The 20960-nt window shown below is 38.1% G+C and overlaps 1 protein-coding gene across 1 annotated transcript in view; it reads left to right on the top strand.

Annotated features, from left to right (window-relative positions):
* SLC25A21 (solute carrier family 25 member 21) overlaps positions 1-20960 on the top strand; it is a 274715-nt gene that overhangs the window by 179407 nt on the left and 74348 nt on the right. Inside the window, exon 4 of the mRNA XM_007938588.2 lies at positions 18650-18716. Within this exon, the coding sequence (XP_007936779.1) occupies positions 18650-18716 (67 nt within the window). The remainder of the gene's footprint in view (positions 1-18649; positions 18717-20960) is intronic.

Here is a 20960-nt window from a genome sequence, read left to right as displayed (position 1 = left end):
GTTAGGTGCCATCGAGTCAGCTCTGACTCATAGCAACCCTATGTACAACAGAAGCAAATACTGCCCAGCCTTCATCCTCACAATTCTTGCTATGCTTGAGCCCATCATCGCAGCCAATGTCAATCCGTTTTGCTGAGAGTCTTCCCCTTTTTTGCTGACCCTCTATCCCCAGCATGATCTCCTTCTCCAGGACTGGTCCCTTCTGATAACATGACCAAAGTATGTGAGATGAAGTCTGGCCATTCTCACATCTAAGGAGCATTCCAGCTATACTTCTTCCAAGACAGATTTGTTCTTTCTTCTAGCAGTCCATTTCAGTATTCTTGGCCAACACCACGATTCAAATACATCAGTTCTTCTTCAGTCTTCCCCAGCTTTCACATGCATATGAAGCTATTGAAAACACCATGACTTGGGTCAGGTGCACCTTAGTCTTCGAAGTGACATCTTTGTTCTTTAACACGTTGAGGTCTTTTGCAGCAAATATGTCCAATGCAATATGTCTTCTGCTTTCTTGACTACTGTTCCATGGACATTGATTGTGGATCCAAGTAAAATGAAATCTCTGACAACTTCAATCTTTTCTCCATTTGTCACAGTGTTCCTTATTGGTCCAGTTGTAAATATTTTTGTTTTTATCATTTATTAGATATATGCTTTTAGAAAAGCTGCTTAACTTTTCCAAGTCTCAATTTTCTTGTGTATAAAATGAATAGAATAGTATTTATTACATATAAAAATCAAATAGAATAATATTTATAAAACATTTAACACAATGATTGCTATAATTATTTCTAATTTCCCTCAGTACTCTCCAAACTGTTATAATAGGATTTTTGGAGCATAATTTAGGGAGTTAAACGTCTGTTACATCAGATTGTGATTTGTAATCTACAAAATACCCTGTTGTTGTTGTTGTTGTTGTTGTTATGTGCTGTCGAGTCGGACCCAACCCATAGCAACCCCTCCTTCGGTTTCTGAAGTGCTATCACTACGGAAGTAGGTTGCCCAACCTTCCTCCCAAGAAGTGGCTGGTGGGTTTGAACTGCCAGCCTTCTGGTTAGCAGTCAAGTGCTTTAGGCACTACACTACTAGAGCTCCTACAAAATACCCTAGTCCAAAAAATTTAAGAAGTGTCCATCCAAAGCTGCTAGCTGAGAGGATACTTAAACTGGAATTTTTAATAATGAATTTTGTCAACAATGAAAAAACAAAATACAAAACTGGTCCCACAAGGCCTGATTAGGGTTGGCACTATTGTTGAGTTGCATTTAATTCTGATTCCAGAATCTGATACCACTAGGGGGCACCTCGAGAAATTAGTTTTGGAACATGCTATAGTTACTGGTGGCCGTAAAGAGTTAATGAACTTCCAAATGTGACTTACACATCAGGAGTAGCTTGCTCAGTGCACTTAGGATTCTTACCATCTTTGACCTTAAAAATATATGAATCAGTGGTAGCAAAATTCCACCAGAGTGTGCATTCCTGAAGCACTGGCTTACACACTTAGGTAAGGTTCCATTTGTGAGGAACATCTCTGAATTCTGAGGCTATCTGCTCCAGCTGTCATCATATATAGCCCTATAGCTAGATCAAGCTAGGTAACTTGAAGCAATGTACTAAGGCATTTTTACAAGATTTTTCTAGAGAGCTGGCATAGAATATCATCTCTAGTCCACCAGTAATGCTTTGGAATTAATTTGCTCACCTTTTATGCCAAGGGTTTGCCAATAAGAGGTAAAAAGCTGACACATGGTTGAGCCAGAATTCAAATCCACGGGATGTGGCTCCAGAACCCATACTCTGCCTAAACAAAACAAAACAAAAAAAAACCTCACTGCCATCAAGTCGATTCTGACTCATGTTGTTGTTGTTGTTATTTGCTGTCGACTCATAGTGACCCCTCCTTGGGTTTCCGAGGCAGTATCACTACAGAAGTAGGATTGCCCAACCTTCCTTCCAAGGAGTGGCTGGTGGGTTTGAACCACCAGCCTTCTGGTTAGCAGTCAAGTGCCTTAGGCACTATGCTACCAGAGCTCATAGTGATCTCCTTTTAGGTTTCTGAGGCAGTAAGTCTTTATGGAAGTAGATTGCCTGGTCTTCCTTCCACAGAGGCTGGTGGGTTTGAACCGCAACCTTTTGGGTAGCAGTCAAATGCCTTAAGCACTACACCACCAGAGCTCCTTATACTCTGCCTAGTATGCCATATTGTATTTTTTTTTTTTAAAGTAAAGTTAATTACTTTTATTGGCAAGTAAAGTTAAATTAATACTACATGCCAGAGGGTGGAGATAAAGAGCAGAAGTGGCCATTATTTCTGCTCTCAAGCAGTTTATAACCTGAATTATATGGGGTTATCATGTAACTAATATACACACTATTCCATTGAAAATATATAAGTCATTCATGCTATTTATAAGAATACTGAGATCAGGTCTGTCTATATGGATCTATATACATGTGTGTGTATGTATGTGTATGTGTAATCCCTAGGTGCCACAAACAATTAAGTGCTCAACTACAAGGCAAAAAGTTGGCTGTTCAAACCTTCCCAGGGGCTAACTTTACAAACCCACCCAAAGGCACGTCAGGAGACAGGCCTGGTGATCTGCTTCCGAAAGGTCACAGCCTTATAAACTCTGTGTGTGTGTGTGTGTGTGTGTATACAAACCCACTGTCATCGAGTCGATTCCAACTCATAGCAACCACTCATAAATCCAATGTAATAGCATCTGAGTGTCTACTAAGTGCCAGACACAGAATATAAAATGAAAGGCAACATCTTGGTTGAATAATTCAGGCAAGTACAATATCAAGATTTTGCCTACCATCTGAGGAAGGCTTCTTAGAGAAGTTAAGGTCTTTGTTGATCTGGGGACAATGGGACTACTCTATTAATATTTGACCCAAGAAGAATGTTTATTCTAGTGCCTGGCACAAAATATACTGAATGAATGAATGATAGTTACTTCATGAAAGGGAGGGACAAAAATAAGGAACTGAACAAGTTAGAAAAAGGGGGTAAAAAAGGGGCTAAGAAATTCCCTCAGTGGGGCTGGTAAAGCAAATTGCTGGCTGTTTGAGGACTTTTTGACACCACAATCAGACTCAATTTCCTGGCTTTAAATCCTAGTCTAACAAATAGAGGTTTTTTATTTAATTTTATTTTTTAGTCCTTTTCTTTGTAGTTGCCATCCACATGAGTGAAATTCTGCCTTGCATGTTTCTTATTTCCAAATGGAATTATGTTCATCTTTATAAGCAAAGTAACCTGCTGTCACTGAAAATTAACATACCTCATGTATATGTCTCTTCACTTACAAAGTGATGGGACCATTACCCACATTGTACCAATATTATTTACCAATTTAGTTGTTTATCTAAATTTTTTCCCTTTAAAGATGTCATGATTGGCAAAGTGGAGGGTCAACGAAGAAGGGGAAGGCCCTCAATGAGATGGATTGACATAGTGGCTGCAAGGATAAGGTCGGGTGTAGCAAGGATTATGAGGCTGACACAGGAGCGTTTCAGTCTGCTGTACATAGTGTCCTATGAGTAGGAGGTGACTTGACGGCACCAACAACAACAACAAGCATTTTTCATTAGGACTCTGGTTCTTATATCACTCAAATGCCTTCCTTGGGCTGCATGTGCAACATGTTCAATGCCCTGCCAACTTTCCAGGCAATGGAGCCATGGACTTATCTCCTAAATGATACTGACAACTAAACTGTTTTTTTATATCTTAGAAAATCAAAGTTGTAGCTTATTTTAGACATATCAACAAAGTTTCTCATTGAAAATTTATGTGGAAAGTTCAGTTGATAATGTGTATTCGAAAAACTTTAAAGAATTCTTCTATGTAGTGTATAATGAAAGTGGTATGATTTGAGGTAACAAATATATCCAGCAGCTATATGCAGAGACTTAATTCAATTAACTCTCTGTAACGAATAATAGTAACTATATTGCTTATGCCTGGAGACTTAAAATGAGTTGAGTAGGGAAAATTCATCTAACACTGTTAGCTGCAGTGCTCACTGTGTTCCATTTCTTTGCAGTTCATCTGCTACTTTAAAACAAAGATATAATCACTTACTCTTTTTGAGCTGTTTTTCCTCCCCTTTGAAGGATACAATTTTCCCTCTCTCCTTTGTCTAAATGAAAAAGGCCCCAAAGTGCATGCATTTTCGTGAGCTTCAGATTGCAGATTCTACATATCTCAAATAACAAAGCCATGAAATCCCACTCTTTCCTTTGGATTACGTGAACCACTGAGACCTGTGGAGTATAAGTGTTGTCAGAAATAAAGCCATGAAGGTGTAGTGTCAGGACCAGAACTCTGCCCTGGGATATGCAATCCAGCCAGCAATGGAAGGCTTGCACGCATAACCTAGGGCTAAATGTACCCTCATTTTTTTAATTACCATCTACATATGCATAAGAAACTTGGGATTGACAGTGGCAGAAGAAAGAGAATATTGTGTGCCTTCAATCAGCTTTGTATTAGGAAATCCTTAAAGGGAAAATTATGTGAAAGAAAGAAGGAGGAAGAAAACAACAAACTCGCAAGATCTCTATTTCAATATAATTTGGAGAAAATGACTGATTTGGGTTGGTCATGTTGCCAGAATAGATGACTCAAGGCTTCCAAACAAGAAATGGAAATCAAGAGGATGCCTGAAGCCTGAAAGAACAAATTGTGAAGATATGATTGACTGTGAGGCTTCAAAATCAACTGTACCAAAGATGAGCTTGGACCGTTGCCCAGAACAAAACTGAATGGTGATGTTCATTTAGGTCCTGACTGTTGAAACAAAATAAAATGTAGTAATTGTGCTCTGTTAGGTACACAGACGTGTTAATGCTTTCCAATTTCCCCAACTGGGTATCTGATGTCACTTTCCCTGTTGCTCCTATTTCATGCTTCAGCGATGAGTATTATTGCTGTTCTGGACGCTTGCTGAATGCCAGGTTTTTGGCAAAGATTGGGCTCCAGGTGAAAGCGTCCTTCTCATGCTGCATGTAAGTGTGCTGCAGGTGGCTTTGAAAATGGCTTTGCAACTTGGAAATAATTTAATAGGTCTTTTCAGGCTGGGATAATGTATATATCTATCCTGCTATTCCCAGCATCATGGTTGCTGAAATCTCAGCAGTTTGGGCCTCAAAGCACCTCACTTCTGACAACTGGAAACCTCATTTTCCATAGGCAGCAGATATGTGCATTTATCTGTTCCTCTCTTGTTTGTTGGGTACCTTCAAGTTGATTCCTCACAGCAACCCCACATGACTAAGTAGAATTATCCATAGAGTTTTCTCGGCTGTAATCTTGATAGAGACAGATTGCTAAATCTTTCTCCTACGGACCTGCTGGTGAATTTAAACTGCCAACCTCTCTGTTAACAGTCCAGCACTTAATGATTTGTGCCACGAGAGCTCCTCCATTCCTTTCTTAGGTAGAAAGATACTTTATTTGGGATTTCTTTATACTCATTTCCTTATTAATTTCTCAGTTGAGTTTTATGATAAGCATTATATGATAGACAGTAGAAGGACAAATTCTAACAGTTAGTTGTAAAGCAACGACAGTTTCTCTTCCTGATTGGGGGTTACAAAGTAAAAGGATTCCATGTTGTTGTTCGTAACACCAAAAACTGGCCTAATAGGCTTGCAACTTAGGAAATTTTCCAGCCAGTTTTGAGGGACAGTCCAATTCGATGGTACAGATGATTTTCAAGCAAACAGTTTCTACATACTAAATTAGAAAAATAACAGCAAAACCAATGTGGGGTTTGATTCAGGGCGAAAAAAGGTGGGGTAGAGAGGACATATGATTTTTCCACTCCTTTTTGCTTTCTTTCCCTAAGTCAAATTTTAAAAGTATTAAGCACTCTCTTGTCTACCAACTATTTATCACAAAATCTTCAGATGTTAGTAAATTACAAACATAAAGCAAGTAACTTTTTTTCAGCCACATAAATGGATTAAAGATGCTGTCAGAGGCAAGATGTTTAAATAAGGATCTGATTATTATGGTTATCTAAAGTTTGGGCCTTAAAACTGAGGAATGTGAAGTTGCTTTTGTTGTTAGGTGCCTTTGAGTTAGTTTTGACTCATAGTGACCCTGTGCACAACAGAATGAAACACTGCCTGGTCCTCCACCATCCTAACAGTCATTTCTATGTTTGAGCCCATTGTTGCAGCCACTGTGCTAATCCATTTCATTGAGGGTCTTCCTCTTTTTCACTGACCCTCTATTTTACTGAACATGATGTCCTTCCTTTGGACTGGTCTCTCCTGATAGCATGTTCAAAGTATGTAAGATGAGGTCTCATCATCCTCTCTTCTAAAGAGCATTCTGGCTGTACTTCTTCCAAGACAAATTTGCTCATTCTTCTGAAGTCCATGGTATGTTCAATATTCTTTTCCAACATCATGATTCAAACGCATGAATTCTTCTTCAGTGTTCCTTATTCATTGTCCAGCTTTTGCATGCATATGAGGCAACTGAAAATACCATGGCTTGGGTCAAGCCTAACTTAGTCCTGAAAATGACTTTTGTTTAAAATTTTATTTAAAGAGGTCTTTTGCAGCAGATTTGTCCAGTGCAATATGTTGTTTGATTTCTTGACTGCCACTTCCTTGGGCATTGATTATGGATCCAAGTAAAATGAAATCCTTGACAACTTCAGCCATTTTGTATTTACCATGTGTGGTACCTCAGTTTGAGTGTCAACATGGCTGGGCCTGGTTGAGTGGCTAGGCAGCTGGTGGTAGTTATTCCTCATGATAAAACTAGGCAATCAACTCCATGGTGGGATCTACAACAAGCAGCTGAGTAGCTGCCTTTGGAATGTGGTCTGCTTCCTGTATATAAGCAGAAGCCTTGAGGAATGGTCTGAAGCATATGGCACCTTGAAACGTGCATGTAGCTGTATCGTTGTTCAGCAGCCTGCCATGCTCTGCCAACCTGGGGACTTAAAATGGATTTGATTTGATGGCCTGCCATGTGGTTTGGTAACATCGAGACTGTGCCTTTTATTTGTCAACCTTGGGCTTGGCAGCCTCAGCAGCCAGCTGTCTGAAAGAAGAAAAGCCTCTAGCTTCAGTGGTCTGGGAGCTGGAGGCAGAGCTGAAGGTCAAGGCTGAAGGGCTTTCACCCAGCCCCTAGAGCGTGGCGCTTTGAACTTGGGCTTAAAGCCTCCAAACCATAAGAGAATAAACTCCTGTTTGTTAAGGCCATCCCATTTGTGGTATATTCTTGTCAGAGCAGCACTAGGTAACCAGAACATGATATTGCTTATTGGGCCAGTTATGAGGATTTTGTTTTCTTTATGTTCCGGTGCAATCCATGGAAGGTTCTAGTCTTTGATCTTCATCAGTAAGTGGATCAAGTCCTCTTCACTTTCAGCAAGCAAAGTTGTGTCATCTGCATATTATAGGTTGCTGATGAGTCTTCCTCCAATCCTGATGTTGTGTTCTTGTTCATACTGTCTACCTTCTCAGATCATTTGCTGAACATACAGATTGAATAAGTAAGGTGAAAGGGTACAACCTTACCTGCACTGTTCCTTATTTTTAAAACTCACAATGTCCTTTTATTCCGTTTGAACGACTGCATCTTGGTCTATATACAGTTTCCACATGAGTACAACCAAGTGTTCTGAAATTCCTATTCTTCCCAATATTATCCATCATTTGTTATGATAACACAGTTAAATGCTTTTGCATAATCAGTAAAACACAGGTAAAAAACATCTTTCTGACATTCTCTGCTTTCAGCCAAGATCCATCCTGACATCAGCAATGGTATCCCTCATTCCATGTCCTCTTCTGAATCCAGTTTGAATTTCTGGCAGTTCCTGGTCAATGAACTGCTGCAACCATTTTTGAATTATCTTCAGCATAATTTTTCTTGTGTGTAAAGTGAATGATATTGCTCAATAATTTCCACATTCTATTGGATCACCTTTCTTTGGATAGTCACATATATGGAACTCTTCCAGTTGGTTGACCAGGTAGCTGTCTTCCAAATTTCTTGGCATACATAAGTGAGTGCTTCCAGCATCGTATGTTTGTTGAAACATCTCAATTAGTATTTTGTTAACTTCTGTAGCTTTGTTTTTCACCAGTGCCTTCAGTGCAGCTTGGACTTCTTCATTCAGTACCATTGGTTCTTGATTACATGCTACTTCCCAAAATGATTGAATGTTGACGAATTCTTTTTGGTTATGGTGTTTCTGAGTATTCTTTCCATCTTCTTTTGATGCTTCCTGTATCATTCAGTTTTTTACTCATTTGTTCTTATGTTGTTGTTATGTGCCATCAAGTCAGCTCCAACTCATAGTAACCCTATGTACAATGGAGTGAAACACTGCCCAGTCCTGCACCAGCCTTACAATGCTGCTATACCTGAGCCTGTTGTTGCAGCCACTGTTTGAATCTATCTCCTTGAGGGTCTTCCCCTTTTTTGCTGAACCTCCACTTTACTAAGCATGATATTCTTCTCCAACAAGTGGTCCCTTCTAACAACATGACCAAAGTAGGTAAAATGAGGTCTGGCCTTTTTTGCTTCCAAGGAGCATCTGGCTGCACTTCTTCCAGGACAGATTTGTTAGCTCTTCTGGCAGTCCATGGTACTTTCAGTATTCTTTGCCAACACCACAACTCAAAAGCATCAGTTCTTCTTTGATTTTCCTTATTCATTGTCCATCTTTCACATTCATATGAGGCAATTAAAAACACCATGACTTGCCCTAGGCACACCTTAGTCTTCAAAGAAATGTCTTTGTTCTTCAGCACTTTAAAGAAGTCTTTTTGAAGAATGATCTATTGCAGCAGATTTGCCCAATGCAAAATATGTCATCTAATTTCTTGACTGCTGCTTCCATTGGTGTTGATTTTACCCATAGAATCCTTCAACATCGCAACTTGAAGTCTGAAGTTCTTCTTCAATTCTCTCAGCTTGAGAAATGCTTGGCATATTTTTGCTTTTGGTTTTCTGAGTCCTGGTCTTTGTACATTTCATTATAATACTTTACTTTGTCTCCTTAAGCTGTTCTTCTAAATCTTCTGGTCAGCTTTTACATCATCATTTCTTCTGTTCACTTTAGCTACTCTTCATTCAAAAGCAATTTTCAGAGTCTCTTTTGATATCTATTTTGATTTTTTTTTTCTCCTCTTTGGTCTTTTTAGTGACTTTCTGCTTTCTTTATGCATGATGTCCCTGTTGTTATCCCACAGCTCGTCTGGTCTTTTGTCATTAGTGTTCAATGAGTCAAATCCATTCTTGAGATGGTCTCTAAATTCAGGTGGGAAATACTTAACGTTGTACTTTGGCTCTCATGGACTTGTTTTAATTTTCTTCAACTTTAGGTTGAGCTTGCCCAGGAGCAATTGATGGTCTGTTCCACAGTTAGTGCCCAGCCTTGTTCTGACTAATGATATTGAGATATCTGGTAAGGTCCATGTGTATAATTGCCATTTATGTTGTTGAAAAAGGTATTTCCAATGAATAAGTCATTGGTCTTGCAAAATTCTATCATGCCATCTCTGACATCATTTCTATCACCAAGACCATATTTTCCAGCTGCTGATGATTCATCTTTGTTTCCAATGTTTGTGTTCCAATCACCAGTAATTATCAATGCATCTTGATTGCATGTTTGATTAATTTCAGACTGCAGAAATTGGTAAAAATCTTCAATTACTTCATCTTTGGCATTAGTGGTTGATGTATAAATTTGAATAATAGGTTTATTAACTGATCTTTCTTATAGGTGTATGGATATTATCCTTTCACTGACAATGTTGTATTTCAGGATAGATCTTGAAAATGTTCTTTATGATGATACACCTAACACCATTCTTCTTCAATTTGTCATTCCTGGCATAGCAGATTATATGCCTGTCCAATTCAAAAGGGCTAATATAAGTCAATTTCAGCTCACTAATGCTAGGGTATCAATCTTCAAGTGTTCCATTTCATTTTTGACAACTTCCAGTTTTCCTTGATTCACACTTGGTACATTCCACATTCTAATTATTAATTATTGTTTGCAACTTTTTCTTTTCATTTTGAACCACCACTCATCTGTTAGTACTGTGGTAGCTTGTGTGTTACTGTGATGCTGGGAGCTGTGTCACCAGTATTTCAAATTCCTGCAGGGTGATCCATGGTAGACAGGCTTTAGCAGAACATCTAGAGGAAGACAGACTAGAAAGAAGGACCTGGCTCTACTTCTGAAAAGAATTGGCCAGTGAAAACTTTATGGATAGCAGAGGAACATTATCTAATAATGGTGTCAGAAGATGAGCCCCTCGAGTTAGAAGGCACTCAAAATATGACTGAAGAAGAGCTACATCCTCATACTGGAGTTGACCTTAAAAATGGTGGTGGAAGGAAATGAGGGGTAAAATTATTTTGTAGGCTTTGGCAGAAATCTGTGTTTCAAATAAGCTGTGTGAACTGTGTCTTTGAGAGGAACATGTGCAATGTAGTTTTTGATCTTCATTTTATAGATGTACATAAGTAAAACAATGCCTTGTTTTGATTATACAATTAAAAGCAAATGTTATCCAATATTGTAGCACTCTGTGTCTACTTATGTTTCTGAACAATAACTCTCATTAGTGTACTAACCATCATAATTTAATAGCTTTGGAGACCTGCTATTCCATTCTCATATTTACTGTATGACTTTAGTCTGCTAGTTCTCCATGTTCTATCTACAGTATGGTGTTTTCTCACAGGAAATCATACTAATGATATATTGTTTTAATGCGTGATGTTCTCTCTGAAACAAAAATCTAAAATTATTTTTAAATGGTCCTCACAGTCTCTTTCTAATTGCTTTGCTTAAAAATTAGCGTCATCTTCAGTATAATTAGGATTTAAGAGTTAGAATTTAAGACTTTTTCAGAAATGGGGATACTAAAGGCTATTTGTATCAAAATGTTGGTGGCTGTAGGTTCACAGGGACATTATTAAAAGAAGCTCAAGTAGTAAAATTTTTCCTTTTAATTTCACATAATCAGAAATCTAGAGGCAAGATGTTAGGATTGGTCAATTTCACAGCCGAACAATCTCACCTAGGTCTTTTCCATCTTTCTACTCTCCCACCCTTATCTTGTGGGAAGTGGTGGCTCATTTGGCTGCAGTGCACAGGCATCTCATACAGCTAGGATAACATCTAGCAAGGAAGTGGAACTCTTCTTCCTATGTGCCTTTTTTCCTTAGGGAGAAAATTCAACACTTCCATCAGACTTCCCCACTGGTCCCATGAGCTAGGGTCACATGTCCATGCCTAACCTACTCACTAGGAAGGGAATGGGACCACTATGATTGGCTTGAATAATCCTGCTTCACCTGCTGTTCTGGAGACAGGCTCTCCTTCCCCAGCACAGGAGATGGTGAACACCAGCACTAAATTAGGGTTCTGCCCGCAACAGACCAGGTGGGATCATACATCTTTTCGGTCAGTAACCAACAGTATTTCCTAGCAACTTTTTGGATAATAAGTGTTTTATTTTTAATATTTAACATTAATAGCTCAGTGGTTTATCATATTACAGAAATATACATTATCTTCCTCTCACATTGACAGAATTATTCTGGTATGCCTCTTAAAGGCAAAGTTCATCCTAGGATCTGCTTTTTTCCCTCTCTCTACTGATCCAACTAGAAAATAATTGACAAACCAAAAGCTTTCACAAAAATGACCTTGTTCATCTTAGCCCAGGTCAATCAGTTCCATAGAGTCCTTCGGTGTTTCAAACACTTAACACACTCAGCTGCTAACCCAGAAGGTGGAAGTCCAACTCCCCAGAGGCCTCTCAGAAGGAAAGCCCAGCAATGTAATTCCCTAAAACGAGCCATTTCAAATCCTATGGAACACAGTTCTCCTAGGACACATATGGGTTCACCCTGAGTCAGAATCAACTCAACTTCACCATTTTTTTAAAATCAGTTTTACAGGTAATGCTTCACCTTACTTTAAAATAGAATTCATTGGAAGTAAGAAAAGAGACCTAATTTTTAATGGGCTTTTCTGCATCCTCCTAAAATAAGAAATGACAAAGTATCATTGCAATAGAAATAACTTTTCAAAAGTTTTTCTAAAAATAGTTTTGTAACAAGAAAAATGATAATGCAATATAACCAAATAGTTAAGCACCTATATCATGGGGGCAACCCCATAAGGCAGTGATTTACCAGTAGATCCCACCTACAAAATCAAGAAAATAATCATATCTACTTCAAGGGGTTGTTGTGAGAGTTGAATGAGATTAAATACATATACATAGGCCTACATATACTTATTCTTTACATAGTAAACATTCAACCAATGTTACTTATAACAATATTAGGAAAAGTCTATAAATAACAAGTTTACATTTTCCAGTACAGAATAGTTATAATCAAACTCTTAACTTTTAAAAGTCACAACCTTGAGAAACAAACATAAAGGCTGTCATATAGTTCATACTACAATTTTATTGAAAGTGTTACATTGGCCCTTGTGCCTATTTCAAATATTTTTCCAATTTACTTGATGTGGGTCAAAACTTAAAACCTTCACTGTTCTGTCGTGGAATAGAACTGCCATTAATGCTACATAAATGGTTAAAATACTACTTTCCTTTCATCCAGCAAATAGACTGAATATGAGAAGAAATAAGCAGGATGAAGCATGTTGACAGGCATATGACAAATCTCTAAACTTCCCTGTTTACTGTCCTGGTAAGCTACATACTCTGTATACCAAGCCAAAACTAGATGAAGGAAGAAAAAGTTGGCAAAATTTGTAATGCTTGTGGATATAGACATCAGTTCTTCAGCAGAAATAGAAAAAAAAAAAGAATCTCCCTTACAAAACATTACAATTCCTTTTTGTTTATTTATAATCTATCATACTTTACAATGGGAAAACATTCTATCATTACCTAATCAAGTTAGAAAAAAATAGGTCATCAGCTTTATCTCTCGTTCCCATTCTCTTGACTACATTTTTGTATGTGACCCTTCTGATTGGCACCAGGACTAAGCTTAACTAACAAAAGCCTCTTCATATGAAAATACATGGCAAAGAGGTACTGCCACAGCCACTTTGGCTATAGGGGTATCAAGATTTACTTTCCGAATCCAGAACTCAGGGCCGTACGTCATATATTCAACTCAATCTTAATTTAGTAAAAGAGGGAATTTATTGGAAATGGTACTGAGTATTTCATAGAATTAAATGGAAAATTAAATAAGCAATATTCAGGAAGGATCAAGATATGATGAAGCTTAAAGAAAACCTAGAACCAAAGTCTCAAACAGCATCAGGACTTCTCTGTCTTGCTTCTATGTATCCCCAAATGTTGGTTTCTTTCTTTTTTATCACTACAACTGACTCTCTCCCAACTTTAGAAATTATGACCATTTATGGTATCCTAGCTTTAGATCTTAGAGTTTTAATCACAGAGACAGCAAGACTGAATTTTCAGTTCCAGTTCCAGAATTCTGGAGACAAACTCTGATAGGTCTATCTCAGATCAGGTGCCCACCTATGGACCAGTTAACTGGGGCAAAGAGGCAGAACACTACTTGGATCCATTTGGATGAAGTGCCCAATCAACTGTTACCTGCAAGTAGTATCATATTATATGATTCTGTTGGTTCCAATAATTTGAAAACAAAAACAACTGAGCGAGACAGTTCTCAGAAGAAGGGGTGATGGCCTGACCATTCCATGTTGCTGTTGTTAGGTGCCGTGGAGTCAGCTTCAACTCATAGTGACTTTATGTATAACAGAATAAACGTTGCCCAGTCCAGCACCATCTTCATGGTCACTGATATGTTTGAGTACGTTGTTTTGGCTATTGTGTCAATCCAAGGTAGACTGACTCAATGACTGTGACTTCCCATAAACCCACTACCATTGAGTCAATTCTGACTCATAACAACTCTTCAGGACAGAGTAGAACTGCCCCCGTAGGGTTTCCAAGGCTGTAAATCTTTATGGAAATAGATTCCCTCATCTTTCTCCCACAGAGTGCATGGTAGGTTCAAATTGCCAACCTTTTGGTTAACTCTATGCTACTAGAGCTCCTCCCATTCTATACACACACACACACACACACACACAGCCGTCGAGTCAGATCTGACTCATAGTGACCTCTCCTTAGGTTTCTGAGGCAGTATCACTATGAAAGTAGATTGTCCAACCTTCCTTCTGAGTGGCTGGTGGGTTTGAACCACCAGCCTCCCATTTCATAGATGTCCACTATTTTTGGTATATACTGTGAGAATCAGTGAATACAATGCAAGGAAACAGATAGTTCTAGTTTTGCATTTGGTAGCAAAGACTGCCTGTGGTCCTTGAGAATTTCCAGTGAAAACTGTTCATTCCTGTTGAGAAAGCTCAGGATGGTGAGATGGGTAGGAGTGTAGTAGAGAGGATGATTGCACATGAGAGGAACTGAGCAGAGAGCAAAGAAGGAGGGAGCATCAAGGAAGCATCATCAACATGTAGCAGAGGGCTCTGGACCTCCCAGCTCTTTTCAGATTGGATCCTTATGGTTCTCCCAGCTGCCTCTCTCTTCCTTCCTGCCTTACACTTCTTTTTAATATTTTATCCCATCATTTATAAAATGAAGACCTTCTGTGTTGCCTTTAAGACTTTAGTCCTCTTCCAGAGAACCAGTGCTATACTTTAGGCAAAAATTTGATGATAGGAAGAGTTTATCTCTTTAGAAAACCACTTGCTTATGTCTTCTTTTTCTTGGAACAAGAAAATCTGAAGGCTGAAATTTGCCATCCTTGAGTGGTATCAAGTCAATCCAGGGCTGTGTACATCCAATCTCTGGTGTCCATGACAAAAGGCCATCCAAGACTGTTTGATGCCATAAAGAGGAGCTTAGTACTTTTTAGGAGAGCCCGTTCCATCTTTAGATAGTTCTGACTGTTACAACTATATTGAGCTCCTACTTAATACAAGGAAGGGGCTAGAAATGTGTCTTTCCTGTTGCCTCTACTTGTTGGTCCTAGCTCTTCCACCTGAAAGCAAACTTAGAAAAGTCTAATCTCTCTCTTACATGCTCACACTTCAAAAGATCCATCATGTTTCTCCCTGAAATATTTCTTCTCCAGGCTAAGCAACTGCTCTTCTTATGACTGTTTTCTCTTCATAGGATTTCAGAGTCAACCTGAGAAAAGAGCTCTGATGGTACAATGGTTAAAGCATTTAGCTGTTAACCAAAAGGTCAGCAGCTCAAACCCACCAGCTGTTCTGTGGGAGAAAGATGAAGCAGTCTGCTTCTATATAGATTTCCTGCCTTGGGAACCCTATGGGGCAGTTCTACTCTGTCCTATAGGGTTGCTATGAAGCAGACTCAACTCTATGGCAGTGGGTTTGGTTTTTATCAACCTGAACACTCTCTTTAAAAAGTGTTGGTTAGATAGGTCTCTCCTCGTCCAGAGCAAAGAAGAATGAAGAAAAACAAAGATTCATGGAAACAATTAGTCCAAGTGACTAGTACACCATGCAATCCTCAGCCTATATGACTATGAGACCAGAAGAACTAGGTGGTGCCTGGCTACCACTGTCAACCAGTAGGAGGGGGATCTATGCAGAAGATCCTGGATAGAGTGGGAAAACAATGTGGAACAAAACTCAAAATCATTAAAAAAAAAGGGGGGGGGCAGGTTTACTGGTCTGATAGAACCTGATGGAACCGCTGTCCCCTAGCTGCCCTTCATGTCTGGAACTGAACCCACTCCTGTGGCTTCCAGTCAAACAAAAGACAAGCATATGAGGTGAACATTTACATCAGGTAGATACACTTCTTGGAGAGAACAATCATGGGAGAGTAGAAGGGCTGTGTATGCACAGGGAGACAGATCAGGGGGCAGGAGTACATGGATGGAAGGACACAAAGAAGAGGTTATTATGGGAAAGAAGTGGGAGGGGAGCTGTTGCATTGTGGTAATTGTAGTCAATGTTATGAGACAAAGTGTATGTGAGCTGCTGTATGGAAGGTGAATTTGCTCTGTAAACTTTCACCCAAATAATAAAAATAAATAAATAAAAAGTGTTAGTTGAATGCCTCTCTTAATTTTATTTCCCATAACCAAGCATAAACTGCCATATGTGAAAAAATCAGCACAGAAAAAAAAACAGAACTATAACCTCTTTCGATATAGATAAAGAACATTTACTCATTTACCTTTTGGGAAGACCAAACCTATTCTTACCTCATTCTCATGCTGAAAAGGATATAATAATTTATACTGAAATTTAAATGATTTTTAAAAGTTGGTATTTACATGTTTCAAGTATTTAGAGGAAATAAGTGTTGGTGGGAGGATTTCAGGCATCTATAGTTTAAATTCAAATGGAAAGGAGATGGGGAGAATTTATTCCCAGAGTTCTTCAAATCACATGCCTGCTTTACTTCGTATTTGTAATGCTAGCACTATCTGCAAAGTCAAAAATAGTGGGTAGAGTAAGCCCTAATATAGGGCTTACTCCGTTTGATTCCTTTTTATTGCTTCATGAAATCCATATGCTTAACAAATATTTGTGTGCTGGTTATGTGCACACACATACACACACACATACAAGGCTCTGAGGCAAGTACCCTAAAGAGTTGCAGATGTAAAAAGTATTCTTGTCCTCTGGGAGCTAACAATTTAGAAGCTGTAAGACAAGCCCTTTGCTCACCTCACTGATGAGTGCTGTGTAAGTCATTGTACACTAGGATAAGGAAAAGGTGACCATGTTGGGTTGTGTGGCATAGTGAACTAATCTGAATAAGCTCTAACTTTCTTATTCCAGAGACACAACTCAAAGCAGAAATCAATTTCAGGGAATTGGAGAAGCTTAAGAGACATCAGAGAGCCTCAAGTCCATGAGACATGGACATCTGAAAATGAGGCAAATTGAAGCCTGTGCTTATCTGTAGCCACTAATAGGCTCACTAGGAACACTGATTACCTCAGAAAACAATGCAAAGTGTTTTCTTCTATTTATATATTTTCAGGTTAAAAATGAGGATATGGCATGCATATGGAGATTTTTTGGGGTAGAGAAATTTGCAATTTTGAAAACTAAAATGTAATTAGAAACAAATGATAGCTTTTGTAAATCTTATCATGTGCACATGCCGTTCATTCTTGGGTTTTTCTCCTAAAAAATTTCTAAATATGTGACCACACTCAACAGTGGCAACTACAGCTCCCTTCACACTCTGTGAGATTGCCTATCAGGAAGGGAATTGACATTTCCTATTCCTGAAACATGTATCTTTATAACCAGGCCTCCCTGACCACCTTCCTCTTCCATGGAGGAAGTTAAAAAAATTACAACTAATAAGGGAAAGGCTGGTAATTCTGGTAGCATTTCCACAGAACTTAATTTCCTTGTTTTAGTACAACTAAAATTTAGGATTTCATCACCTCATCAGCCTCAGAACATTTTAGTCTAGTGGGCTGAAGTATAATCTTAACTTCATTTGGTTGCCACAAGGAAGTAAATGCAGGACTGAAGGTAGTTTGAATGAGGTATTGGTGATTCGGTAGTAGAATTCTCTCTTCCTATATGGGAGACCCAAGGGGCTCTGGTGGCTCAGTGCCTAAGGCATTTGACTGCTAACCAGAAGGTTGACAGTTTAAACCCACCAGCTGCAGTAGGAAGATGAGGCAATCTACTTCTGTAAAGATTTACTGCCTTGAAAATCCAGTGGGGGTTACTATGAGTCAAAATCAACTTAATGGAAGTGGGTTTGATCGTTGGCATGTGGGAGACCCAGGTAACATAGTGAATAAAGCACTTGACTACTAACTGGAAGGTCAGTGGTTCAAATCTACCAGCTGCTCTGCAGAAGGAAGACAGAGTGATCTACTTCTGTAAAGATTTACAGCCTCAGAAACCCAATGGGGTTCACTATGAGTCAGAAATGACTCAATGACTGTGAGTTTGATTTTTTGGTTTTGGAGAGACCCAGGTTTGATTTACAGCCAGTGAAAACCCTATGGATCATAATGGTCTGATTTCCAATCATCATGGGTATGGCACAGGATCAGGCAGCATTTTGTTCCATTGGACATGGGTAGCCATGAGTGGTGGGCCAACTCAACCTAACAACAACACGTAGTTTGCAGCTCCAGTGCTTAAGGCATTTGACTACTAACCAGAAGGCTGGTGGTTCAAACTCCCCAGCCATTTACCAAAGGAAGACCAAGCAATCTACTTCCACAAAGATTTACCACCTCAGAAACCCAATGGGGTCGCTATGAGTCAAAATCGACTCAGGCAGTGAGTCTGGGGTTTTTGTGTGTGTGTGTGTGTGACCATACAATTGAGAAAACAAATTCCTTAGAATCAGGAAGGTCAACTTCCTATTTAAGGTCCAACTCATGGTTGTGTTTAGTAACTTACTTAAAGGACCCCAATCTCAGTATCATTTATTCATCTTCTGAATATCATAATGCAAGTAAATATAAAATTCATCATCTTTCTACCTCAGAATTAAAACAAGGAGAACTTTATGATTGGTGTGCTACATTGAATAATTGGGAACACTTTAGGAATTGTTGTTTTATCCAAAAACAATGCAGAGTTACCCTTACTTATATAAAAATCTTTTCTCTCTCCAACAGGCCGTTCGGCTTTTACAAGGGAATTCTGCCACCCATCATGGCTGAAACACCAAAAAGAGCAGTGAAAGTAAGTATTGTCTACCTTTCCACAAAGTGAAAATAAGCTGCAGTCACAGTTTCAGCATTAAAACATCCCACAAGGCTGTCAGACATTAATGTAAGTTAATCATAAGACACTAAGAATTTTTATGCAGAAATTATAGCATGTTTATTGCAATTATACTTGGTCAGTCAGTCAGATAAACATACATTATGGGTTTGTTTTTTGTTTTTTTCAGGTAAAGTCACTCGCTTTGTAATGTAGAAATTAAACAAAACGCATAGCGGTGAATGAAATTCATGTAATCAAACCACAGCAGCCACAAAATAGCTAGGACCTTTTCTCAAAGCAATTTAGAAATTTTCCTTTGGAACAATAATTATTTTAAAAAGAGAAAGGGAGAGGAGAGAGAGAAAAACCTTTCTCCCAGATCATTCCCAATATCTTATGAAAAGAGTGATCAAATACACTATATTTCTTTGTATATGATTCTCATATAACAAATTTATTTGCGTACTAACTTCATTTTATCCCTTGGTCTCCTCTGTTAAAAATCCTCTACTCTTGGTCTTAAAAAAACTGTTATTTCTACTCCCCAGATTTCTGTCTTTTTAACCATATAAATGTGAAGGTTTATGTAACACTTTTTGATTCAGTGTCTGGATAGGAACACAGACATCTGGCAAGACCTACAGGAGAGGAAGAACTAAACTTGATCACTTTTCTCCTATGTCTTCTCAGACTAAAGTACTGGTAACAGTGACTCTTACCAGTCTCTCCCATACCACAGACATCACCAGATATGGCTTTGTCTTTCTGTAATACTAATTACAAAATCTTAGATTAAAATAACTCTTTTCCAACTAATAACATAAAGCTTTTTTCATATACATTATTCTATTTGTTTTCCCAATATTCTTGGAAGGTGAGAAGGGGCAGCGCACATATTTTCACTCATTAAGCTAAGATGGTAACTGGGTTAAAAAAATCGTAAAATAACCAACATACCTACACAAACACCAAACTTTTACATTATGTCAAAATACTAACTTAATAGGATTTGGTTCACGTCTGGAATTCAGAAAACAAAGCTTAAAAACATACTTTTTCTATAAATTTATCCCCTTTGTTGCTATAGCTTTTGTGATTTTACATTATTACTTCAATACAAATTTCATTATATGGATCCAAATCACAGTGGAGAATCTGGAAAAAGTTCACCAAAGTACACAAAAGGGCCAAATTGAATTATGAAATGGCTTCACTTGATAAAAGATTGCCCAAGTAAACAAACAGAGCAGAGTTCCTGTCCAAAAGGAAAGTCACTTTGTCCCCATGAAATAATATATTCATTTGTTCAGTGTTTCACATGTATAACTAAAATAAATTATAATTAAACATTTTCCTGGGTTTTTTTTTTCCTTAATACCATATATTGGAGACAATTTAAACTTTAAAAGGATTAAGGTTTATCAATGTTGAACAGTCTTACACAAAAGAAAAAAAAAAAAAGAGCTTTACAAAACTGAGTTAGTCTCTACTGAAAAAAAAAAGCAATGCTCCCTGCCAGAGCAATGGTTAACAGATGAACTTTTGGGCAACTGGATAGAGTGTATGTATCCCAGACATCTTGTTTCAAGTAGATTTTACCTTAAAATTATTGAGACATATGGTAAGTACTTTGACTTTTTAAGTATAACTTGGAATTAAGTGTATCTTTGCCAGATGGATAGCACTAGTTTTTTGATATAACTTATGAAAACATTCATTTTATAGATATTTATCCTAGGATTTGTGAGGAAAATGATCACCTGATTATAACGATTTCATACATCATAAACTGCTTCATTGTGTGTCATCAAAGTTTACTTCAGGGGAAAAAAATTTTCAGAGACTCTATGTGTGTGTGGATATACCTTGGTACTCACATTTTAGTTACAATCATTACTAAAATCTGAAGCAATTTTAAGTTTTTCTATATTTTATTCTTTGAGATGATATTCATCACTAAAATAATAAGACTTACCAATGCTAAATAAATGAAACTTCCTCTTTCACAAATCAAGACAGAGTTATTTTTACAGTTAGCAAAACAAAATAAAGACCCCAAAAGAAGATCAACTGGACCTCAGAGATAAAAATCACCATATTCTGGGTTTCAAGTTCTAGTCTTGAGCTTTATAGATACAGAAATACCATTTTTCATGTTTAGATTCTCAAAGACTCCATCGTGCTAACCAAACTCGAGAGAGATGATAAGCTGTGGAGGCT

Source organism: Orycteropus afer, unplaced genomic scaffold, assembly GCF_000298275.1.
Source record: "Orycteropus afer afer isolate SDZICR_OR568_19922 unplaced genomic scaffold, OryAfe1.0 scaffold00051, whole genome shotgun sequence".
Classification (NCBI taxonomy): Eukaryota; Metazoa; Chordata; class Mammalia; order Tubulidentata; family Orycteropodidae; genus Orycteropus; species Orycteropus afer.
This window is presented reverse-complemented; position numbering and strand designations above follow the sequence as displayed.